Genomic DNA, 22,784 nt, shown 5'->3' on the forward strand with positions numbered 1-22,784 from the left:
ATGATTACTCCATCTGTACAACGATTTTCAAAGCATTACCCCAAGCGGTTTATCTGGTAGGCGTGGCAAGCAGTCGTTTTTTTATTAGCTGATCTCGATTGCATAATTGTTACACACTGTTGGTTTTTTCGTTGTATCTTCCTGGTTTTTAGCTCGATTTCTTTCAAACCACAAAAGGTTTGAGGTTCAATAGTTTACCTATTCACCCACCAATTGTCAGCTTCTTCCCATACGCGGTTTACCCTGTAGGCGTGACAACATATTGGTGTTATTTTTCGTGAATAATCGCTCATAACTCTTTGCCTGTTTATCGTATTTCAGCCAAAATTGGTACCGAGATGTGCCTTTATATCCCTCTTCTGTGTGCCAAATTTCAAGGCAATCGGATATGGCGTTCGATTTTTATAGCAGTTTTTGTAAGTGTGCGACAAGAAAAAGAAAAAGAAGAAGAAGGGAAAACAAAAATGAAGAAACTGAGCCAATTTGTGAAGTCGCATATCTCGGGAACGCGCAAAGCGATTTCGCTCAAATTTGGAATGTGGAGTGCTGCAATTGGAGGGCATGTCCACAGAAAAAATAGTCTTGTTTCATCAAGGAAGCACAGAGCTACGGAGGTGCGAAAATTGCATTTTCTTTCTTCCTGTCAATATACTCACGGGTGTTACGAGCCGGCTTCTTGGGCCGCACGACACACTACCGTGTGTCTTGATATATATATATATATATATATATATATATATATATATATATATCGGCATTCATTCATGGCTGCTTCAGATATCAGCTATTTCAATTGCCAGTTACTTAATTTCGTGGGTGCACTTTTTTACAGCCAATGCAAGGTGTTCTTGTATGGATTAAAAAAATTTAGAATAAGTAGTTGGATGAAGATTGATTCTTGGCCGCTCCAAATATCAGCTCTTTAATTTACCAGTTGTTTTTACTTTTATGAAGTCTTTCCCTACAACTGAGCTGTTTTAATTGCATTGGATTACAAGTACTTGTAGTTTCTTGGACATGCCTTTTTTTTACAGCAAAGATGTTTTTTGGGGTGTATCACACTTATATATGATTACAGTTCCTGTAATACAACTATCATCTACCAACTATCTAATTTGTACATCTTGTGTTCATCATAGTGTTTGGTAATTAGGAGTCTACAGTGTTTTGTAATTGGGAGTGTAGTGATTTGCTAGAATCTTATAATGTTAACGTACATGCTTGTTATACTTCACAGAAACTTATGATCTGGATACACAATATAATAAAAAAAACATTTTTGCTAATGATGATATGCTACATGAAGTTCCTAAATGCAACATTCTCCTTGTTGTAGAAAATTACATGCAGTTTAAAATTGCAATTTGTTATATGAAAGAGGATGAAATTATGAAAGTAGCTATTGGAGACCGCCATTATTTTTTGGGGACTTGGGGCCAGGTACCAGTTATTTTGGTTAAAATGATTCGATCCAATGGTGATAATGAATCCGAAAATTTGACAAAGGAGGCATTATCGTTGATGCCACATATACAATATGTTTTTGCCATTGGAGATTGTGGCACATTTGTTGATAACAATGATGGTGTAATTGTTCCCAGGGTAAAGCTGTGTGAGGTAGTGATCTCGTCACATGTAATCAATCAAACTGGTTCAATAGATTTAACAAAAAGTGAACTTTTTAGGTTTCTTAAGAGACCAGAAAATTCTGAGATTGGTACTAAGTTTGGGAAAGTTTTCAGTATTACATCACCTGTAACTGACTCAGATGCTGTGCAAACACTTATTAATTTAGATTCTGAAGGAATTGCTATTGAAATGGATGGTGTTGGTATAGCCATTGCTTGTAAAAATGCCATTGCTAAAGTAGAATGTCTTGTGGTTAAAGGTGTTTCAGATTATTCTGATGGTAATAAACCTGATACTTTAGTCCTTGTTGCTTCTACCAGAAAAGCTGTGAAATATCTTTCTAAAATGTTGAACAAGATGTTTACAGGTAAGTTATGTATGTAGTACTGTATATTCTGGCATGCTTTGGCACAAATGTGACCGGATCTCAGAAAACCAGTGTTATTACCCAAGAGAGCAGATTTGATGAACACAAATTTGTATGAATGAACTACCAAATTTCACAATGAAGACTTCAGTGGTGCTCTTTTGTTGTCAGCTTTTCCCAAGCACAGTGGCTATCCATAAGAGTGGTGTAGGACATTAATGGAGATCTGGAAAGCATGGGGATGGCTGCATATGGCTGTATAGCTCTGTGGTATTCAATGAAGACCTGTACTGTAAATTTCCTTTGCAAAATCAACCAAGTTTATAGTGTTAGCCTTGAGGTCACTTACATGTATATAGGTATGGAGGCGGTTTAGTTGATGAAATGAAACCCATCTTATTATGTTTACTACATCATAAACAAATACATGTGACATGCATACTGTTGGGGCAACAGAAATGAAACAAAGATTTTCAAACCCTCTATAAGCAGGCAAATAAGATGGTGTATATATAGTTCAAATTGAGTCTTCTTTCTCTGAGTAATGGTCCAATAAAAAGTTACATTTTATGATTTATGATTTAAAAGATTTTTTCTCAATACATAATTTATTCTAGAGCAAACGAGTCAGGGTTTTCTAAGATGGTCGCAAATACTTAAAACCAGAATTTTTAAAGAGGTGATGAAACTGGTTTTTCCCAAACTAAGTCACAAAATAATTATAATGACAATAGCCACGTTGAACTCACATATAAAGCCACTTACCTTTTGTGTATATGATCAGATGTTTACATTTTAATGAAATTGTTGTACATAAGGCAATTACATTGTTTATCACTTAAGGAAATGTGTTCCTATTTGTTAAAATTCAAAGTAGCACCTAACATTTTATCACATTAACGCTTATTAATACACTTGTTACAGTCTTAAGTATAAAAAGCAAATTACTAAATTATTGTGATAAAGTAGTTGATTTTCCAAAGTATGGTTACAACTTCATTATGATATGTACATAAATACGTATGTGTAAGCATGCAGCATTTGTATTCTCACCATTTGCTCTACAGATATTATTTGAAAGCAATCAATACAATATATTTTTAAAATTAGTAATTTTACAACTAGTTGAGATCAATACAATAAAAACGTTCCTAAACAGGGGAGATAATAATCACTTAAATTGAAAATTTAATGCTGTTCGCTTACCTTGCCTAGAAAGTGGACTGCAATGATGTGCTGGTGAACCACTACCAGGCTGTTTGGTATGGAGATCAAACCATAGAACTCGTGATTCGAACTCAAGGCACCGATGCGTGTCCACTTTTGAGGCATTCTCTTAACACTTCATGCAAAAAAAGACACATGCTAGCACAGTGCAAATACGTTCAATAAAACACTAGCAGAGTGCAAATACGTACAATAAAATACACATAAAATACACATAGATTACAAAACGCTCGCACACTGAAAATGCTCAAACAAGTGAGCAAAAAATGCAGAAACCAGCATTTGAGTAACAGTAGCTGTTTGTGGACATACAGATGATCAGGAGACGTGTATTTCTGGCAGGGGCTTGCATAATTGGATCCCAAGGATGCTGTTGGTAGACCCGGATTTATAGAGCTCGAAGGTTGCAAACCACAGAACTCGTTTAATATAAGCTTGGGAACAACAATGCATCTCCTCCTAGGTGGAGTTCTGCAAGGTTATACCTGTGAGGAATGGTGGAGGAGGTACCTGGCTGAGAACACAAAGCACAACTGCCAATCTAATGGCCTACAGTTTGAAGACTCAGTGCTTTTGTAAGCCGCAACTGGCTAGATTAACAAGCAACATAGGTAAGCATCAAAGGGTTTAACTAAACCATTCTATAGCACTGCTTTCCCAAAGCACCTGATAAGAACAATAATGTATGAGGACAATATATGAGGGGAATAGGAAATAACATTAGCAGGTAAATGAAGGTGGCAGTTAGGTTAGTGTTGCACTGATAATCGGTTCAATAATCGGTATCGGCCGATATTGGCTACTAGCCGATTAATCGGTTTTGATTAAATCAAGGCCGATGTTAATCTCCACTGCGCTGTGTAGTATAATGATGTGGGGGAGGCTAGACATAAGTTATTTGGCATTTTAATCAAGTTATGTGTTAATGGTTTAGCGGCGACTACAAGCCATGCCCATAATAAACTGTCAGGGTTTAGGCCATGCCCAACAATAAAGTGAGGTTTTTAGGTTTCTATGTAGTACCAGCCACTTATCTCAACTGTATAGCAGTAGTAAAATGTACTTAAAACCTGTTTACCATGAGTAACTTTTACTTGTGGTATACATCTAACTTTACATTTTAGCCTAGAATGAGCTGTATATCAATGGTTATGTCACTAATATGAGCCATTTAATAATGATGAGGATGAGTGTTAGTGTTATTAGTGTATATCGGGTCGGTTATCGGTATCGGCTAATTCTGTTGCTTATAATATCGGTTATTGGAATAATCGGCTAATTTGGATATCGGTGCAACACTAAGTTAGGTATAGGGGCAATAGAGGAATGGGAACTTTTAGTAGAGCATGGCATGCGGATTGCGAGCGGAAAAAGTTAAATAAGATGAACGTGCATTAAGGCACCAATCTTGGCCTGGATTGGCAGCCTTAGACAAAGATACATCCAGATGTGCTTTATGGTTATGGTAGCAACTGAAAATTTAATCAGGTCAAAGCTGTTGCATAGCACAGTAACATGGCAAAGGTTCTGCTGTATTTAATACCACCTTTTAGCAATTATACAGGTATTAACAATGGATATGTAAAAGCCTATAAGACCAGCCACTTCAGGCTGGGTGACAACAGTGAGTTACTTAGCAGGGGGACAGCATGATTTAGTTGTGAATAGGCTGACTAATAAGCACAGAAATAACAAGAGCAATAAATTATGCTATAAGGCACCATGCACAGGAGACATGTGCATACAGTAACGTGCCATGCACATATCACACATAAACCATACACCTACTAGCACAATGCAAACAAACATAATACAGGATGAAAATACATATACGCAAACTGTACACTGAGAGGCCCAGGCAAGTGACCAAAAATTTAGCACTGTGCAACCATGTACGGTATAAAGCATGCACACAGAATGCTGCCAAACAAGTGACCAAATATGTGTACACTGTCACACACACATGCTAGCACAGATGAAGAGTAAACACATAATATGATATAATATGTACATGTTGTATTATATTATGTTGTATTACATGTACATGTTGTGTGTGTGTTGTATTATATGTACACATAATACAACACACACACAAAATGCATAGTGAAAATGTCCAAATAAGTGACCAAAAAATGCTTACCGGGTTCAACTCAGCATTTGAATATCAGCAGCCACTGCTGCCCAACAATTGAAAATAGCTGGAATGTAGCTAACTTCTTCAGCCTTACCAACCAGACATTCTTACAAATATGGCAGCAATCTAATACTTAATCATCCCAAAATGACTTTAAAATACTACAGGTATTAAGAATGGATATATGGAAAGGCTATAGGATATACGGAAAGGCTATAGGACCAGCCCCTTCAGACTGGTAACGAAAATGGGTAGGGACAACATGATCTAGTTGTGAATAGGCTGGCTAATAAGCACATAAATAGCAAGGGTGAATAATTTACACCACAAGAGACATGTACAAAACAGTAAGATGTTGTGCACATAACCCACACACACAAACCATACACACTTATTAGCACAGTGCAAACATGTACAGTATAAAACATGGGTACAGAATGCAAACTGAAATTCCCAAACAACTAATCAGATTCTTACACTGTCATACACACACAAACCACACACATAGTAACACAAACCACACACATACTATAGAGTAAACATGTACAATTTAAGACATACAGCATACATGCAAAAATGCACAGTGAAAAAGCCCAAACAAGTGACCAAAAATGCTTACCAGGATCAAACCAGCATTGGAATTTCAGCAGCCGCTACTGTCCAGCAATTGGAAATAGCCTGGGTGTGTGTGTGTGTGTGTGTGTGTGTGTGTGTGTGTGTGTGTGTGTGTGTGTGTGTGTGTGTGTGTGTGTGTGTGTGTGTGTGTGTGTGTGTGTGATTTTTGTGCTCATACGTATGTGCGCATAGTGTAGTGAGTGGCGATGATTGTGTAGTAGCAATAGTCTGGCCAGTAGTTTATTTGTCTGATAGCTGGTGAGGTCCTATAAATACATCTCAGTTTTTCTACTGGTTTTTACTGCCAATGGTTCAGTCAACCCAACAGTATTGGGAAAGAGTGGATACAGAATAAGTCATTGACAACCTCCTATGCTGCATCCTTCAATTGCCTTCATCTGTGTAGAAAGCTTTCTTCAATCTCTTGGAAATGTCAGAGCATGCCAATTTCCTTGTTCATTTGATGTGAAATGATCACTATCATAGACAATATTCAGTACCAATCACAGAACAGTTCCTTTCACAATTAAAGAGATCTGCACCAACATTTTGTCTCCATATATCCTTCCTATTACCATCATACAGTATGATAGTACTGTATAGTTGGGACCACAAAAGAGTAGGCGTGGCCCACGAAATAACATCACCCAAAATCCTGGGGTTGGAGGGACTGAATCCTGGAGTTGGAGGGATTTTTTCCTTACTTTGGCCCCTTTTCTGTTACACCTTTTCAGCTATAAGTCACTAAGTCTAAGTCCTTGCAATTAGGTTAGATAATGCTAAGGTTGTAGCACATGTTGCTGTCAGACCTGCAGTGCTGGTCACTGTAAAGCGCTAACAATAAACAACAACAATAAAAGCCAGCTGCAATTTTTCCTGACGACAATGAGGAGGCAGTATTGGTTAGGTAAAGCTAAGTCCAAACAAGCTTTCACATCAATCCGGAATGCTTTCAACAAGTTGCTACAGAATTTAAAAATAATAAACGGAATTTTATACTGACTGACTGACTGACTGACTGATACCTTCAGACAAGCATAACTCGATAGCGGCTAAGGCTACTGGCTAGAGTTTTTCACTATTCGATGTCGCATCAGCCTGAGAGGTGCCTTTTGGCATACCGCAGTACATACAATGCATTCTTCATGGACTTACCAGTGTCCTCCTTTGTGTGCCATTCATCTTTGCTGACAGTGAAAAGTGTCGATTTCGCAGTAGAACATGATGGCTTCCCTTCGTAACGGAAATCATTCATATTTTTCAAAGTGGCTATTTTGATTGTAGAAGTGCTTTTCGAACAGTTCTCGATTCGTACTGCTGTGTAACAGGTTGAACTTAGTCGACAACAAAGTGTAATGGATACTTCACTTTTCAGATGATTATTAATGTGTGACCAGGCCTGCGAAAACAGGGCATGTGGGCACAAACTACACCACATCACTCTATAAGTCATACCTCAGTTCTGGAAAAGTATATTTCCATTCTGTAACTTGCATCATGATGCCACTTAAATGCTTACTAAGAGCTGAAAGTTGCAATGCCATAGCATAATGGTACAAAAAGTTATGAGTGATGAAAGTGTGAAAAAGTTGGCAAAAATCATGTGCCCACATGCCCTATTATCGCAGGCCCAGTCACATATATATATATATATATATATATATATATAGCTGGGGTGCGAGGTACCATTTCTTTCGGTATGCTTGGATTCCAGAGGTGCTTTTCGAACAGTTCCTGATTTGAAATACTGTGTAACGGGTTGAACATAGCTTTTTCAGACGATAATTGATATGTAATCCAAAACAGCCAAGCTGTAAAAAAAGTGTGCGGCCCCAAAAAGGCTATGGCGAAAAAAGATGTGAAATTCAAGGTGGCGGCCAAGAAATAGCTGTGATGGTAGGTTAATGGTAAAAAATTTAATAACGACAATTCAAATGAATTTTGCGCCAAGACCAAGTGGCACAAAAATTCATCTGAATTGTTGTTATTAAAATTTTCACCATTAACCTACCATCACAGCCATTTCTTGACCGTCATGTTGGATTTCAAATCTTTTTTCACCATAGCCTTTTTAAGGGATGCACACTTTTTTTACAGCTTGGCTGTTTTGGATTAGATTTCACTTCTTTTTGTATTTGTATACCCCAAAGCTGGCCTATGGCCAGCTTTGGGGCTTTTTAAACCTATCTTTTTTTCTTTTCCACAGGAAGATGAAAAGATGAAGCAGATGAATACTTTAGATCAACTAGAAGAAATTACCTTGTAGATCGTTCAGCTACAAACAATTCACCCTGTAGAGAGAGCAGCTAGAAGAAGTCACCTTGTAGAGTGTTCAGTTACAAAGAAACCACCATGTAGAGTTCTGTAATAAATATATGTATTATATATATAATTTGTACATTTATTGATAAAATCAGAAATATTTATCTACATGATGGTTTCTTTGTAGCTAAACTCTCTATAAGGTAACTTCTTCTAGCTGATCTCTCTACAGGGTGATTTGTTTGTAACTGAATTCTTTACAGGGTGATTTGTTTGTAGCTGAACTCTCTTCATGGTGGTTTCTTTGTAGCTGAACTCTCTACAAGTTGACTTCTTCTAGCTGATCTCTCTACAGGGTGATTTCTTCTAGCTGATCTCTCTACAAGGTGACTTCTTCTAGCTGATCTCTCTACAAGGTGACTTCTTCTAGCTGATCTCTCTACAGGTGATTTTTTCGTGGCTAAACTCTCTACATGATGGTTTCATTGTAGCTGAACTCTCTAAATGTGACTGAATTTGACAAAACAAGGCTTCGACGCACAAAGCTTTGTTAGGAGATATGGCGATTTTAAGGAATCATTGTATAATAACTTCCCAGTGCCTACAGCTGTGCAAACAAGATTTGCACCAATTGTTCATCTGTTCACTAGCTATCACTGAGTGGGTGTATACATTTCTGATACCCAAAATTTGCCCTGTTTTGAGCAGCTTTTTTCGAGCGGGTAATAATATCACAGATGGTAGTAATAGGGTGGGAGGGTGGGGGTGGACGGTGGTCTTAATATACGGGTATAAAATGGAGTAAGAAGACGATTGGAATCCAGAGGCCAAGTTTGGATTCCACTATTGGCGAGCTCTCTGTGAAGTCCCAGCTCACTACACACCATTATCACAAAGCCATGGCCATTTAATGGTGCCAATCTCACACTCGTGGCTTTGACAGGGTCGGAAGAAAGCTGCTACAGAAACCAGACTTGCCAGTGCTGAAGGAAGTACAGTGTGAAATACGATAGTGTATTAGACCAGCAATCCATTTCTGGTAAAATTGTAAGTTTGATTTTGTGTGTGTGGAAGCCTTGTTATATGAAATCCGGTCACAAATAGTAACTTCTTCTAGGTGATCTCTCTACAGGGCGATTTGTTTGTAGCTGAACTCTCTACATGGTGGTTTCTTTGTAGCTAAACTCTACAAGGTGATTTCTTCTAGCTGAACTATCTCTTTCCGTAGTTGAACTCCCTACAAGGTAACTTCTTCTAGCTGATCTCTCTACAGTGTGACTTGTTTGTAGCTGATCTCTATACAGGTTACTTGTTTCTAGCTGATCTCTTGAATTTTCTTCAGGGTGACTGCTCTATTAGAGTATCTCGATCTTGCACTTGCTACACCAAGTTGGATTTCGTGTTATAACTCCGTGGCTTTAAGTCTGATTCTTCTTTCCACCATTTAAGAGCCTTTCTAAGATGGTTACTCCATCTGTACAGTGATTTTCAAAGCATTACCCCAAGCGGTATTTCTGGTAGGCGTGACAAGTAGTCGTTTTTTATCAAGACACACGGTAGTGTATCGTGCGGCCAAGAAGCCAGCGCGCCACACCGTGAGTATGTTTACAGGAAGAAAGTAAACGCGATTTTCACACCTTTGTAGCTCCGTGATTCCTTATCCAATTGAAACTAAAGTTTCTACAGAATTGCCGGCTAGGTAGGGGAGTCCACATTCCTAATTTGAAGAAACTCGCTCCAGCCATTTCCGAGATACGAGCGGCCAAAAGTTGGGGTTTTTTTTCTTCGTTTTTTGTTCTTCTAGTTCTACTTCTTTTCGCACACTTTGCAAAATCCGCCATAAAACGCGAATGCGCACTCTAATCGGGATGAAATTTGGTACACTTAAAGGACTCATTACGGTAAAGCTCAGTACCAAGTTTGGAAGGAATCCAATGAACATTCACGGAGTTATGTGCAATTATTTGCGTAAAATAAGGTCGAAGGTCTGTCACGCCCACAGGGTAAACCGCTTGGAGGAATGAGCTGAAAATTGCTATGTAGATGGAGAAACTATCGTAGGAGTGCCTTTTGGTGGTTTGAAAGGAATCCAGTTAAAGGCCATCGAGATATGACACAAAACCCAACCTGTGTCACAATTACGCGATCGATTTTTTGAATAAAAAAAACTATTAGTTTTCACGCCTACCAGGCAAACCGCTTAGAGCAGTGAGCTGAAAATCGGTGTGTAGCTGGAATAATTATCATAGAAATTCCTTGCAGTAGTACAGAAGAATCGGATTACAAACCACTGAGTTATGATTCCAAAGCCAACTATTTGTAGCATATTCGAGATCGAGATACTCTAATAGAACAGTCACCCTAATAGAGCATTCAGCTACTTATATAACTTACTCCATTACAGAATTATATGACATTGCAAGTTATTCTGTAGGGAGTTCAGCTACAAACAGTTAATCTTATAGACAATTCAGCTACAAGCAAGTCGCCCTGTAGAGAGTTCAGCTACAAATATGTTGCTGTAGAGATTCAGAACATTATAAGTCACACTGAAGAGAATTCAGCTATAAACAAGTCACCTTGTAGAGACAACAAGTCACTCTGTAGAGAATTCAGCTACAAACAAGTTACTGCGTAAAGGGTTCAACTACAAAATAGCTACCCAGTAGAGAGTTCATCTAGATCAGCTACAAACAAGTTACTTTATGCACTGTTCAGCTACAAGTAAGTCACTCTGTAGAGACTTCAGCTGCAAACAAGTCACACTGTAGTACAAACAAGTCACCGTGTAGCTGGAGAGTTCAGCAACCAATCAAAAAAACCATTCTGTAAAGAGTTCAGCTATACAAACCTGTTATAACTCTATAGAGAAAGTTATAACTCTATAGAGAGATCAGCTAGAAACAATTAGTCATCCATTAGACTACAACAAGTTTGATACTGAAATTTGATTGGCTAAAAACGTGGTCTCTAAATCTCATAGAGCCACGCTCATGTCCAATAGAGACCACGCTCTGAGGCGATACGAAACATGATAATTACGCGCCTGTAACATTGGCAACGCATGGGCGTTTAAATGGCTAGTAACAGCCGTACTGAATTAGAGGGAGGTGTAATGGGCTTGTTTGTACTAATCAACACTACATTACTTGCTTACAAGCAGCTGTCGGGGCACAACAACAGCAACAATGAGTTGTAGTTCAGTCGCTGAGTCCAGTACTTCGATACATAGCACACGCCTGTAACATTGGCAATGCATGGGCGTTTAAACGGGTAGCAACAGCCACGCTGAGGTCCCGCCATGTAGGGAAGTGTAGAGGGCTTGTTTCTAGTAATTAGCCATACATTTCCCATTTACAAGCAGCTGTCAACTCAAGGTACAATAACGAGTTGTAGTCTAAATAAGTTAGACGTCAAGAACCACTGGGTTCTACAGGATTTAGAAAACCCTCAGGCCCTTAGTAGCTCCCTCGCGGCGCTCGGGCGCTACAGCCCAGGGCCTTTGAATTTTCTAAATCCCGTAGAACCCTGGTTCTTGACGTCTAACTATTATGTAGAGAGATCAGCTACAAGACATCACCTTATAGAGAGATTAAGTACAAAGGAACCACCATGTAGAGAGTTCAGCTGCAAACATATCACCCTGTAGAGAGTGCAGCTATGAACAGATCACCCTGTAGAGAGATCAGCTGGAAGAAATCACCTTGTAGAGAGTTCAGCTGCAAACAAATCATGTGTAGATAGTTCAGCCAGAAACAAGTTTACCCTGTAGAGAGATCAGCTAGAAACAAGTCACCCTATAGAGAGAGCAGCTACAAAGAAACCATCCTGTAGAGAGTTCAATTACAAACAGATAACCCTATAGAGAGTTCAGCTACAAACAATTCACCCTGTAGAGAGATCAGCTAGAAACAAATCACCCTGTAGAGAGTTCAGCTACAAGCAAATCACCCTTTAGTGAGTTCAGCTACAAACAAATCAACCTGCAGTGAGATCACCAACAAAAAATCACCTTGTACAGACTTCAAAAAAATTAACCTGTAGAGAAATCAGCTAGAAGAATTCACCTTGTAGAGAGTTCAGCAACAAAGAAACCATTCTGTAAAGAGTTCAGCTGCAAACAAATCACCTGTACAGAATTCAGCTACAAACACATCACCCTGTAGAGAGATCAGCTAGAAGAAGTTACCTTGTAGACAGTTCAGCTATAAACAATTCACCCTGTACAGAGCTCAGCTGCAAACAAATCACATGTACAGAATTCAGCTACAAACAAATCACCCTGTAGAAAGATCAGCTAGAAAAAGTTACCTTGTAGAGAGTTCAGATACAAAGAAACCACCATGTAGAGAATTCAGCTACAAACTAGTGACCCTGTAAAGACATCAGCTAGAAGAAGTTACCTTGTAGAGAGTTCAGCTACAAAGAAACCATTATTTAAAGAGCTCAGCTGCAAACAAATCACCTGTACAGAATTCAGCTACAAACAAATCGCCATGTAGAGAGATCAGCTAGAAGAAGTTATCTTGTAGATAGTTCAGCTACAAACAAATCACCCTGTAGAGAGATCAGCTAGAAGAAGTTAACTTGTAGAGAGTTCAGCTACAAAGAAACCATCATTTAGAGAGTTCAGCTTCAAACAAATCACCTGTAGAGAGTTCAGCTACAAACAAATCACCCTGTAGAAAGATCAGCTAGAAGAAGTCACCTTGTAGAAAGTTCAGTTACAAAGAAACCACCATGTAAAGAGTTCAGCTACATACTAGTGACCTTGTAGAGACATCAGCTAGAAAAGTTACCTTGTAGATAGTTCAGCTACAAAGAAACCATTCTGTAAAGAGCTCAGCTGCAAACAAATCACCTGTACAGAATTCAGCTACAAACAAATCACCCTGTAGAGAGATCAGCTAGAAGAAATTACCTTGTAGATAGTTCAGCTACAAACAAATCAAACTGTAGAGAGATCAGCTAGAAGAAATTAGCTTATAGAGAGTTCAGCTACAAAGAAACCATTCTGTAAAGAGCTCAGCTGCAAACAAATCACCTGTACAGAATTAAGCTACAAACAAATCACCCTGTAGAGAGATCAGCTAGAAGATATTACCTTGTAGATAGTTCAGCTACAAACAAATCTCCCTGTAGAGAGATCAGCTAGAAGAAATCACCTTGTAGAGAGTTCAGCTACAAAGAAACCACCATGTAGAGAGTTCAGCTGCAAAGAAATCACCCTTTAGAAAATTCTGCAAGAAACAAATTGCCCTGTAGAAAGATCAGTTAGAAGAAGTTACCTTATAGAGAGTTCAGCTACAAAGAAACCATTCTGTAAAGAGCTCAGCTGCAAACAAATCACCTGTACAGAATTCAGCTACAAACACATCACCCTGTAGAGAGATCAGCTAGAAGAAGTTACCTTGTAGATCGTTCAGCTACAAACAATTCACCCTGTAGAGTGTTCAGTTACAAAGAAACCACCATGGAGATTTCTGTAATCAAATTATGTATTATGTATATAATTTGTACATTTACTGATAAAATACTTAAAGTACATCTACTTCAACTTTTCTTCTTCCTGTAGTAAAGAAAAAAAGCATAGGTTAAAAAGCTTAAAAAGCATAGGTTTAAAAGCATAGGTTAAAAGCATAGGTTTAAAAGCTGGTCATAGGCCGGCTTTGGGGTATAGGTTTAAAAGCATAGGTTAAAAAGCATAGGTTAAATAGGTTTAAAAGCATAGGTTAAAAAGCATAGGTTTAAAAGCTGGCCATAGGCCGGCTTTGGGGTATACAAATACAAAAAGAAATGAAATCTAATCCAAAGCAGCCAAGCTGTAAAAAAAGTGTGAGGCCCTCAGAAAGGCTATGATGAAAAAAGATGTGAAATCCAAGGTGACGGCCAAGAAATGGCTGTGATGGTAGGTTAATGGAAAAATTTTAATAACGACAATTCGGGTGAATTTTTGTGCCGCTTGGTGCATGGGCAAATCAAAGGCTGCCGCCATTGTTACAAATCAGTTGTGTACCGGCTTACAAATGATTGTAGCATGGCTAAGGACCACCTGTAGGGGCATCTGGATTCAGTGGAATGGAATGGTGGACTGGACTGGAATGGAATAGTGGAATGGAATGGTGGAATGGAACGGTACTTTTGTAATTTCAATTAATGGTTACCTCTTTAAAAAGACCGCCTTCTAACAAAGACCACCTCTTTACAAAGGCCGTTTTACTTTAATATCTGAATTGTTGTTTTAGAGCCCTATAAAAAAGTTACACTTATTGATGAATTGTGTGCCACATGTTATGTCTAAAAAGCCAGTGATATCTGATTTATGATATATACAATACAGTAATAGCTATATACCACATGCTAAAACAGCTTGGCTATACAAAAAAGATGTGTCCACGAAACTAAAGCAACTGGCAAATAAAGGAACAAATATCTGGTGAGGCCAAGAAATGAATGTTAATATATACCGGCAACTAAGTATAATTTACAATAATCTTGGTCCTTTATCATTGACTTGTGCAGTCTGACTGTATTCCTAATTAATTCCCTGTAAATCTAATAGGCTAGTAAATTGGTACCTTTCTAAATAGTCCTGCATTGTAGAGAAGAAAAAAGGCAGCTAAATTATTAGCCGATTAGAGTTACGGGGGATTAACTAGGAATGCAGCAAGACTGTACGAGTCAATAGTCCATTCCACCATTCCATTCCACTGAATCCAGACACCCCACCTTTAGGCCACAGAGTCTGGCCACTAATTAGTTCAAAGACATCAAACGAAAGCAAACACCAGACCAACACAGGAAGTCACAATGCAGGGCTAATATTGTCCAGGACTAACAAGGAGGTAAATCGCTCTGGAACGAATGAACACACAACACTGCACTCATCTGAATGAATGGGAAGCAGTACAACCACTGGGCTGAGCCTGGTAATCCACCACAGCCTCGTTCGCCTATAAATTAAGCTAACCAAGACTATTATAGTGCTGCATCACTCAACAATGAATATCAGACACTTCAGTTACACCTGTCTAAATGATTCGGAAACTATACAATGGCTGGAGTGATTGGCATCAATGATGGCACCTCGTGCTCGTGCATAACAGACATGCTACCAATGAATAAACTAGCTACTGTAGCAATGAATTGACTAACCATCAAGACAGTAATTAATGAGTAAAATCATTCCTTGTACACAGCGCTCAGCGGTAGCCAATATTAGCCTTGTGTTTATGCTCCTTCCGCATTACAAATGGGCACCTTTGATCTGTACAGCAAGTATTGGGAAAGTAAATTACAGGAACTTACTAAAATTACTATAACTTACAAACGCAATGCAGCACAAAATTGCAACTAGCACCATTGTGTTTGCCATGAATAAAGGAGTCTATTACATGGTAAGGTTTTCACCTACCACCTTTGGTCACCACATACAGATACAAAATCAGTGAAGAAAAAATGATCACGTATGATCGCTTTTACATGATGTAAACAAACGCCCATAACTCATGTATCCTTTAGGCTACTGCTACAAAACAAAGGTTTTCAAACTTCCCTTGAGTAGGAAAATACGGTAATATCCATGTTTTTATCATTACACCCTTTCTTCACAAAGATCAAAGCGTTTATAAAAATTTTGAATTTTTCATTTACACAAATATTTTATCCATTGCAATCAATAGCCTATACTCAAAATTTAGGCTTGAGCCATTATGTCAGATCCAGTCACATGTATCATACTGCATTAGGCTCCAAACGAATAGTGGTTTTTACTATTAGAATATTCTTTATTGATAGCTATCATCATAATACTCAAAATTTAATATTCTTTTTCAGTATAATGTGATTGGTATGTATGAGACATCAATAATCCTGTTATATTATAGTACGTATATATGCCTCCTTAATACAATACAGATTCAAAATGCTTTGATCACTTTGAGAGCTGTATGTGAGATCAAGAATTTTCATGTGCAGTACACCTAATGTTATATCTTTCCGAATATTCAAGTACTCAAAATGGTATTCAAATATTTGAATAGTTACTGAATATTCAAATAATAGAGTATTCATTTGAGTCCTACACTCCACACATTATGGCCTAACTATATGTATTGTGTCCAATTTTTGCCGTTTATATGCAATAAAAATGGTATCATGTCAATGGCTTATGTATGCTAGCTATCATACAAAATGGTAGTACTGTATATAAAGCATCATGAAGGTTTGCACTTTTTCATGACCAGATATCGCCTTCATTGGGGTTGCAGTATTGGTCAGGTTATAACCAAGCCCTCAGAAGTACTTCCCATTGATTGTTACAAAAGTGGAATTTAATACTGACTAACTCACTACCTGACACTGCCATTCAGACAAGTGTAACTCAACAACAGATAAGGTTACATCTTTGATTTTTTTCACCATCCAAACTCATTTCAGCTTGACAGGTGCCTTTTAGTATTGCACTGCGTGCTTCATGGACTTAACTGTGTCCTCTGTTTATATATATATATATATATATATATATATATATATATATCATTGCTGACAGTGCACACAAGATGTCAATTCATGGTAGCACCATGTGATGGTTTCCTTATGTTTGTAACAGGAATTGTCCGAGTTTTATTTTGATAGGGTCGATTACAGAAGTCCTTTTCGTAGTGTTCTTCATACATAAGTTTATAACTCTGCATAATGGAATGCTGAAATGAAGTGTAATGGCCACTGGCTTCATTGTTTCGGTAATTGATGGTTGAGACAGGTGTTCAGATGAAAACAATAAGATTGGCTTTCTTTTAATGCAGTATGCATGGGTTTACCCATATTACAAAAAAAGTTAACAAATAAGTACAAGGAAATTTAGGACTTCAATTTTGATTAGGGGTCAAAGAAAGAAGCAATGAAACAAGATAGGTTGTCTATGTTTGAAGGTTTATGTACATTTATTATCTAGTTCAGTCATGGGTAACTAGCTTTACACTGAATGAACTAGAAATTACGTAAATGTCCAGTAGTATATCAAGTGCAGGCAACCTCCTTTTATGTTTTTGATCCCTAATCAGAACAATGATTCCTCATACTTATCATGTTAGGAATGTTCCCTAACTTTTGAATCTAGCTTTGTACCTTACGTAGGTAAGTTGATTGTATTGGCGGGATATATGGTACTGTTCACCCTGTTTTATATGGGACCAAAGGATAGGATGGACAAGTAGGATTATGCTGTATTAGTGGATAGTCCTAAGAATGTCCACCTAGTCCTATAAGGGACCAAAAGAATAGAATGGACATTTAGAATTGAGTTACAATGGTGGGACATATGGAACATTTCTTAGGATGTCCACAGTCCTACAGGCTCAGTGGGACATCCTACTTAGGACAACAGAAATCCAATGGAAAACTTGGAAATGAGTGATGTATGTGTTGCTAATTAAGAATAATTATCTTAAGTATTAACCATAATACCTGGCCACACTTTAAATGTATGAATTAAAGATTTTACATATGCTGTGCAATTATGGTATTTCTGGATTGTGTGATGAATAACATGTGTGATTTTAGGAACGACTTCCCCTCCCTCCACTGTAATTCCTGATGGAAAATTAAGTGAGTTTAGAGCTGACTGTAGAATTGACAGTGCAAATGGGAATTTTAACTTGTATTACAGGAGATGATAGGCCGGAGTTGGATGATCCCTTCATCAATGTTGTACCCCAATTTGCAGATACACCCCAATCTGTAGATCTCTTAAAAGCTCTAGGTGCAATCCTTGGATTAAAGGATAATGAAATTACTGATATTTTTAAAAGCTATACTTGCCAATCAACCAAATGTTGTAAAGCAGTGTTGAATAAATGGCTCCAGAGTGATGATCACCCAACTTGGGGTAAACTGGATGATGCCATCAACCTCCTCAGACCACCACTAGCTGAGTCTGGTTAGTCTCTTAGTAAAATTATTTGTTGTTATTCTTTATACATTATTTAAGTCTTTATTAAAACAGCCAAAAGATAAAAAGGTCCCCCCTCCCCCCAAAAAATCCAAGATAACAAAGGTTGTAAAATCAGTGCCAAAGCCAATAAATGGCTGCAATGCTCATAGTGCCAATTATGTTCAATGATTGCACTCCAAAAGAGTTACACAAATGTTATTAGCTCTAACTGGACAAGAAGTGCTCAGCTTGGGAATGGATAAAAACTAATACAGCAGAAAAATTATTGAAACACAATCCAAATGTAATTCTTAATATCACACTTATGTATGAGTAAAATTCCTGTAATGCAACTATCATCTACCAACTATCTAATCTGTGCATCTTGTATTGTATTTATTCATCACAGTGTTTAGTAATTGGAAGTGTAGTGGTTTGCTAGGATCTTATAAAGCTAATGTACATGCTTGTAATACTTTACAGAAACTTATGAACTGGATAAAGAATATAATAAAAAAAACATTTCTGCTAATGATGCTAGGCTACATGAAGTTCATAAATACAACATTCTCCTTGTTGTAGAAAATTACATGCAGTTTAAAATTGCTATTTGTCATATGGAAGAGGCTGAAATCACGAAAGTAGTTATTAAAAGCCGTCCTTATTTTTTGGGGACTTGGGGCCAGGTACCAGTTATACTGGTACAAATGATGGAATCCGAAGGTGAAAATGAATCTGAGAATTTCACAAAGAAGGCATTATCGTTGATGCCACATATAAAATATGTTTTTGCCATTGGAGTTTGTGGCACATTTGTTGATAACATTGATTATGAAATTGTTCCAAGGGTAAATCTGTGTGAGGTAGTGATCTCGTCACATGTCATCAATCAAGATGATTCAGAAGATTTAACAAAAAGTGAACTCTTTAAATTTCTTAAGAGACCAGAAAATTCTGAGATTGGTACTAAGTTTGGGAAAATTTTCAGTACTTCATCACCTGTAGCAGACTCAGATGCTGTGCAAAAACTTCTTGATAAAGATTCTGAAGGAATTGCTATTGAAATGGATGGTGTTGGTATAGCCATTGCCTGTAAAAATTCCAATTCTAAAGTGGAATGCCTTGTTGTTAAAGGTGCTTCAGATTTTTTTAAACGTGATACTTTATTCCCTGTTGGTGCTGGTAGAAACGCTGTGAGATATCTTTCTAAAATGTTGAACAAGATGCTTGCAGGTATGGTATGTATGTAGTACTGTATATCCTGGCATGCTTTGGAACAAATGTGACTGGGTTTCGGAAAAACTACCTGTATTACCCAAGAGAGCAGATTGGATGAACACAAAGTTACATGAATGAACTACCAAATTTACAATGAAGACTTCAGTGGTACTCTTTTGTTGGCAGCTTTTCCCAGCACAGTGGCTATTGATAAGAGTGGTCTAGGGCACTAATTGAGGTCTGGAAAGTATGGGGATGGCTGCATGTGGCTGTACAGCTCTGTGGTATTCAATAAAGACCTGTACTGTAAATTTCCTTTACAAAATCAACCAAGTTATAGTGTTAGCCCTGAGGTCACTTATATGTGTATGGCTATGGAGGCGGTTTAGCTGAAGAAATGAAACCCACCTGATTATGTTTATTACATCATAAACAAATACATGTGACATGCATACCTTTGGAGCAACAGAAATAAAACAAAGATTTTCAAACTCTCCATAAGCAGGCAAATAAGATGGTGTATAGTTTTAATCAAATTGAGTCTTCTTTCTCTGAGTAATGACCTAATAAAAGTTACATATTTTTCTTTGTACCTTGAATTATTTTTATGGTTTAATTATTTTTATTCTCAATACATATTCTTGTGTGAACAAGTCGGGTTTTTTCTAAGATAGTCACAAATACTTAAAACCAGAATTTCTCAATACTTTTAAAGAGGTGATAAAACCAGTTTTTCCCAGACTAAGCCACGTAATAATTATAATGACAATAGCCACATTTATCTTGCATAAAAAGCCACTTACCTTTAGTTTATGCTACTGTATGTGATCAGATGTTTACATTTTAATGAAATTGTTGTACATAGGGCAATTACATTTTTATCACTTCAGGAAATGTGTTCCTATTTGTTAAAATTCAAAGTAGCAACTAATATTTTATCACATTAAAGCTTATTAGTTCACTTTTTACAGTCTTAAGTATTTATATCAAGTTGATATTGTGCTACTTCTAAAAACCAGGCACCATGCAGCTAGCTAACTCATCTGGAATTAACCAATTATGTATTTCTATTTTATGTTGTGCAATAATGCATAATTAATTTATTGTAATCTCGGATTTCATAATTCATGCATTTTCATAATTCTTCATTTCTGTTGCTATGTAATGCTAAGAAAACGCTTTTTAAATTGCTTTTAACAACATATTATGCACCGAAGTATCTTCTAAACTGTTTTATAGTTTGACTATAGTGTTTTTCCCACAAATTCTCTCGACAAAGCCTCAAAGCTGCTCTTCATTTTCATTCACATATGTTGGGGATATGCCCCTTTCTAACTGAAGGGATAGACTATTCCTGGTAGTCTACGAGGCATGCACTTTTGTTTCTCAATTGTTAAACACCAGCAAAACCCGAAGGGAAGGTAATACTAAGTCTGAGGAGAGTTGCCACACCTGTATTTCAGACTGCCGAAAGAAACCATCTCTGAGCAAAGTTTACCAGTGTGTAAGTTAATGCAGTCTTCATTTTGCTAATACTTCTTACACATAAAAGCTGCTTTTACTATTTAATGATTTTGCTCATGTGGGTGCGTACGGACAAACATAGATAGGTAGATATGTAGATACTGTAGATAGGTACACACACACGCACGCACACACACACACACACACACAACACACACACACACACACACACACACACACGTTTACGAAAACACTTTTAGTAAACTTGGCATACACCCACAGCCAGCCTTTGGCTGGCTGTGGGCACATGCCTGGTTTAAAAAGTAAATTACTAAATTATTGTTATAAAGTAGGTGATTTCCAAAATTCTGGTTACAAGAGTATGTCAATTAATTATGATATGTACATAAATATGTGAAGCATATAACATTTCATTTTCACTATTTGTGATCGGATCTATGAAAATCCGACACAATAGCACAAGCCTAAATTTCTAGTATAAAGGATTGAAAACAATTGGTGAAATATTTGTGCATTATTGAAAAAATTTTGTAAAATTTTTGAACGCTAGTGAAGGAAGGGACTAACAATAAAATCCTGGATATCCTCTTATCTTTCTACTCAAGAGGCGTTAGAAAATCTTTGTTTCATTGCAGTAGATCCATGGATACGCAAGTTATGAGCGTTTGTTTATGTGACACCGAAGCGATCGTATGCAATCAATTTTTTTATGAATTTCACCTTTGTATCCAGTGAAGAAAGGTGACAAATGGACAAACATAACCAGTAAATAATTCCCCTATCCATGGCAAACACAATGGTGGAAATTTCAGCCCAGTTTGTCCATCTGTTATTAAGTTACAACCGTTTTAGTAAGTGCCTGTAATTTATTTCCCAATAATTGCTGTACAAATCAATTTTTCTGTTGTTGCTACTTTGTAGGGCTGTAACTCCAAAAGTTATTGGTATATGAGGCTGAAATTTTGTTAGAGGATACACTTGGCTAAGTAGATTATAAATACACTGTAATTAATAAACAGGAACTCAAAAATGCGCTGATGTGTCAGGTTTTTGCAGAACCGGTAACATTTACAGTATCATTACCATAGACTCCAGTTATTAGATGTGCATGGTTATTAAGCGCATATTGCATGTTAAGCGCATATGGTAGACTTGTGCTAGACACCTGTTTGTTAAGATGCATATGGTTGAAATCGCCTCTGCCACCTCGTACTATGTAGAAGTATTGTCAGACATGTCACAGCACACTCGATGCCTCACCAGGCCCTTGTCTAGCAGATACTGCCATCTGTAATAGCGATAGCTATAGCTGCTACCTGGCTTCTAAGGATTTCTGTTTCCATGACTGAAGCAAACTATTAACTGCTGTTCAAATTGATTGAAAACTATAGTGGGTACAACTAATTCCCTCTTAGCAGAAATTCCTTACCATAATTTATAAGCGCATATGCTTTACAAGCATAGTAAATTTCACAAATAAAAAATTATAAGCTCATGTGCCTAACAATCAGAGTCTATGGTATGATATCACTATATTACAGTATCACAATAGCACAAGCCTAAATTTACAGTATCATATTGACGCATTTACTGTACATTTAATTTTTACGAATCAAGACACACGGTAGTGTGTCGTGCGGCCCAAGAAGCCGGCGCGCCACACCGTGAGTATATTTACAGGAAGAAAGTAAACGCGATTTTCACACCTTTGTAGCTCCGTGATTCCTTATCCAATTCAAATAAAGTTTCTACAGAAGTTCCGGCTAGGTAGGGGAGTCCACATTCCACTTTTAAAGAAAATCGCTCCAGCCATTTCCGAGATACGAGCGGCCAAAATTTGGGTTTTTTTCTTTGTTTTTTTTTCTTCTACTTCTTTTCGCACACTTCGAAAAATCCGCCATAAAACGCGAATG

The 22,784-nt window shown here is 37.5% G+C and overlaps 1 protein-coding gene across 1 annotated transcript in view; it reads left to right on the plus strand.

The window, feature by feature from the left end:
• LOC136247505 (uncharacterized) overlaps positions 1-22,784 on the plus strand; it is a 224,227-nt gene that overhangs the window by 82,442 nt on the left and 119,001 nt on the right. Inside the window, exons 7-10 of the mRNA XM_066039228.1 lie at positions 1,238-1,996; positions 17,799-17,843; positions 17,905-18,174; positions 18,652-19,401. Coding sequence (XP_065895300.1) covers positions 1,238-1,996; positions 17,799-17,843; positions 17,905-18,174; positions 18,652-19,401 — 1,824 coding nt within the window. The remainder of the gene's footprint in view (positions 1-1,237; positions 1,997-17,798; positions 17,844-17,904; positions 18,175-18,651; positions 19,402-22,784) is intronic.

The sequence above is a fragment of the Dysidea avara genome, chromosome 2 (genome assembly GCF_963678975.1).
Source record: "Dysidea avara chromosome 2, odDysAvar1.4, whole genome shotgun sequence".
NCBI lineage: Eukaryota > Metazoa > Porifera > Demospongiae > Dictyoceratida > Dysideidae > Dysidea > Dysidea avara.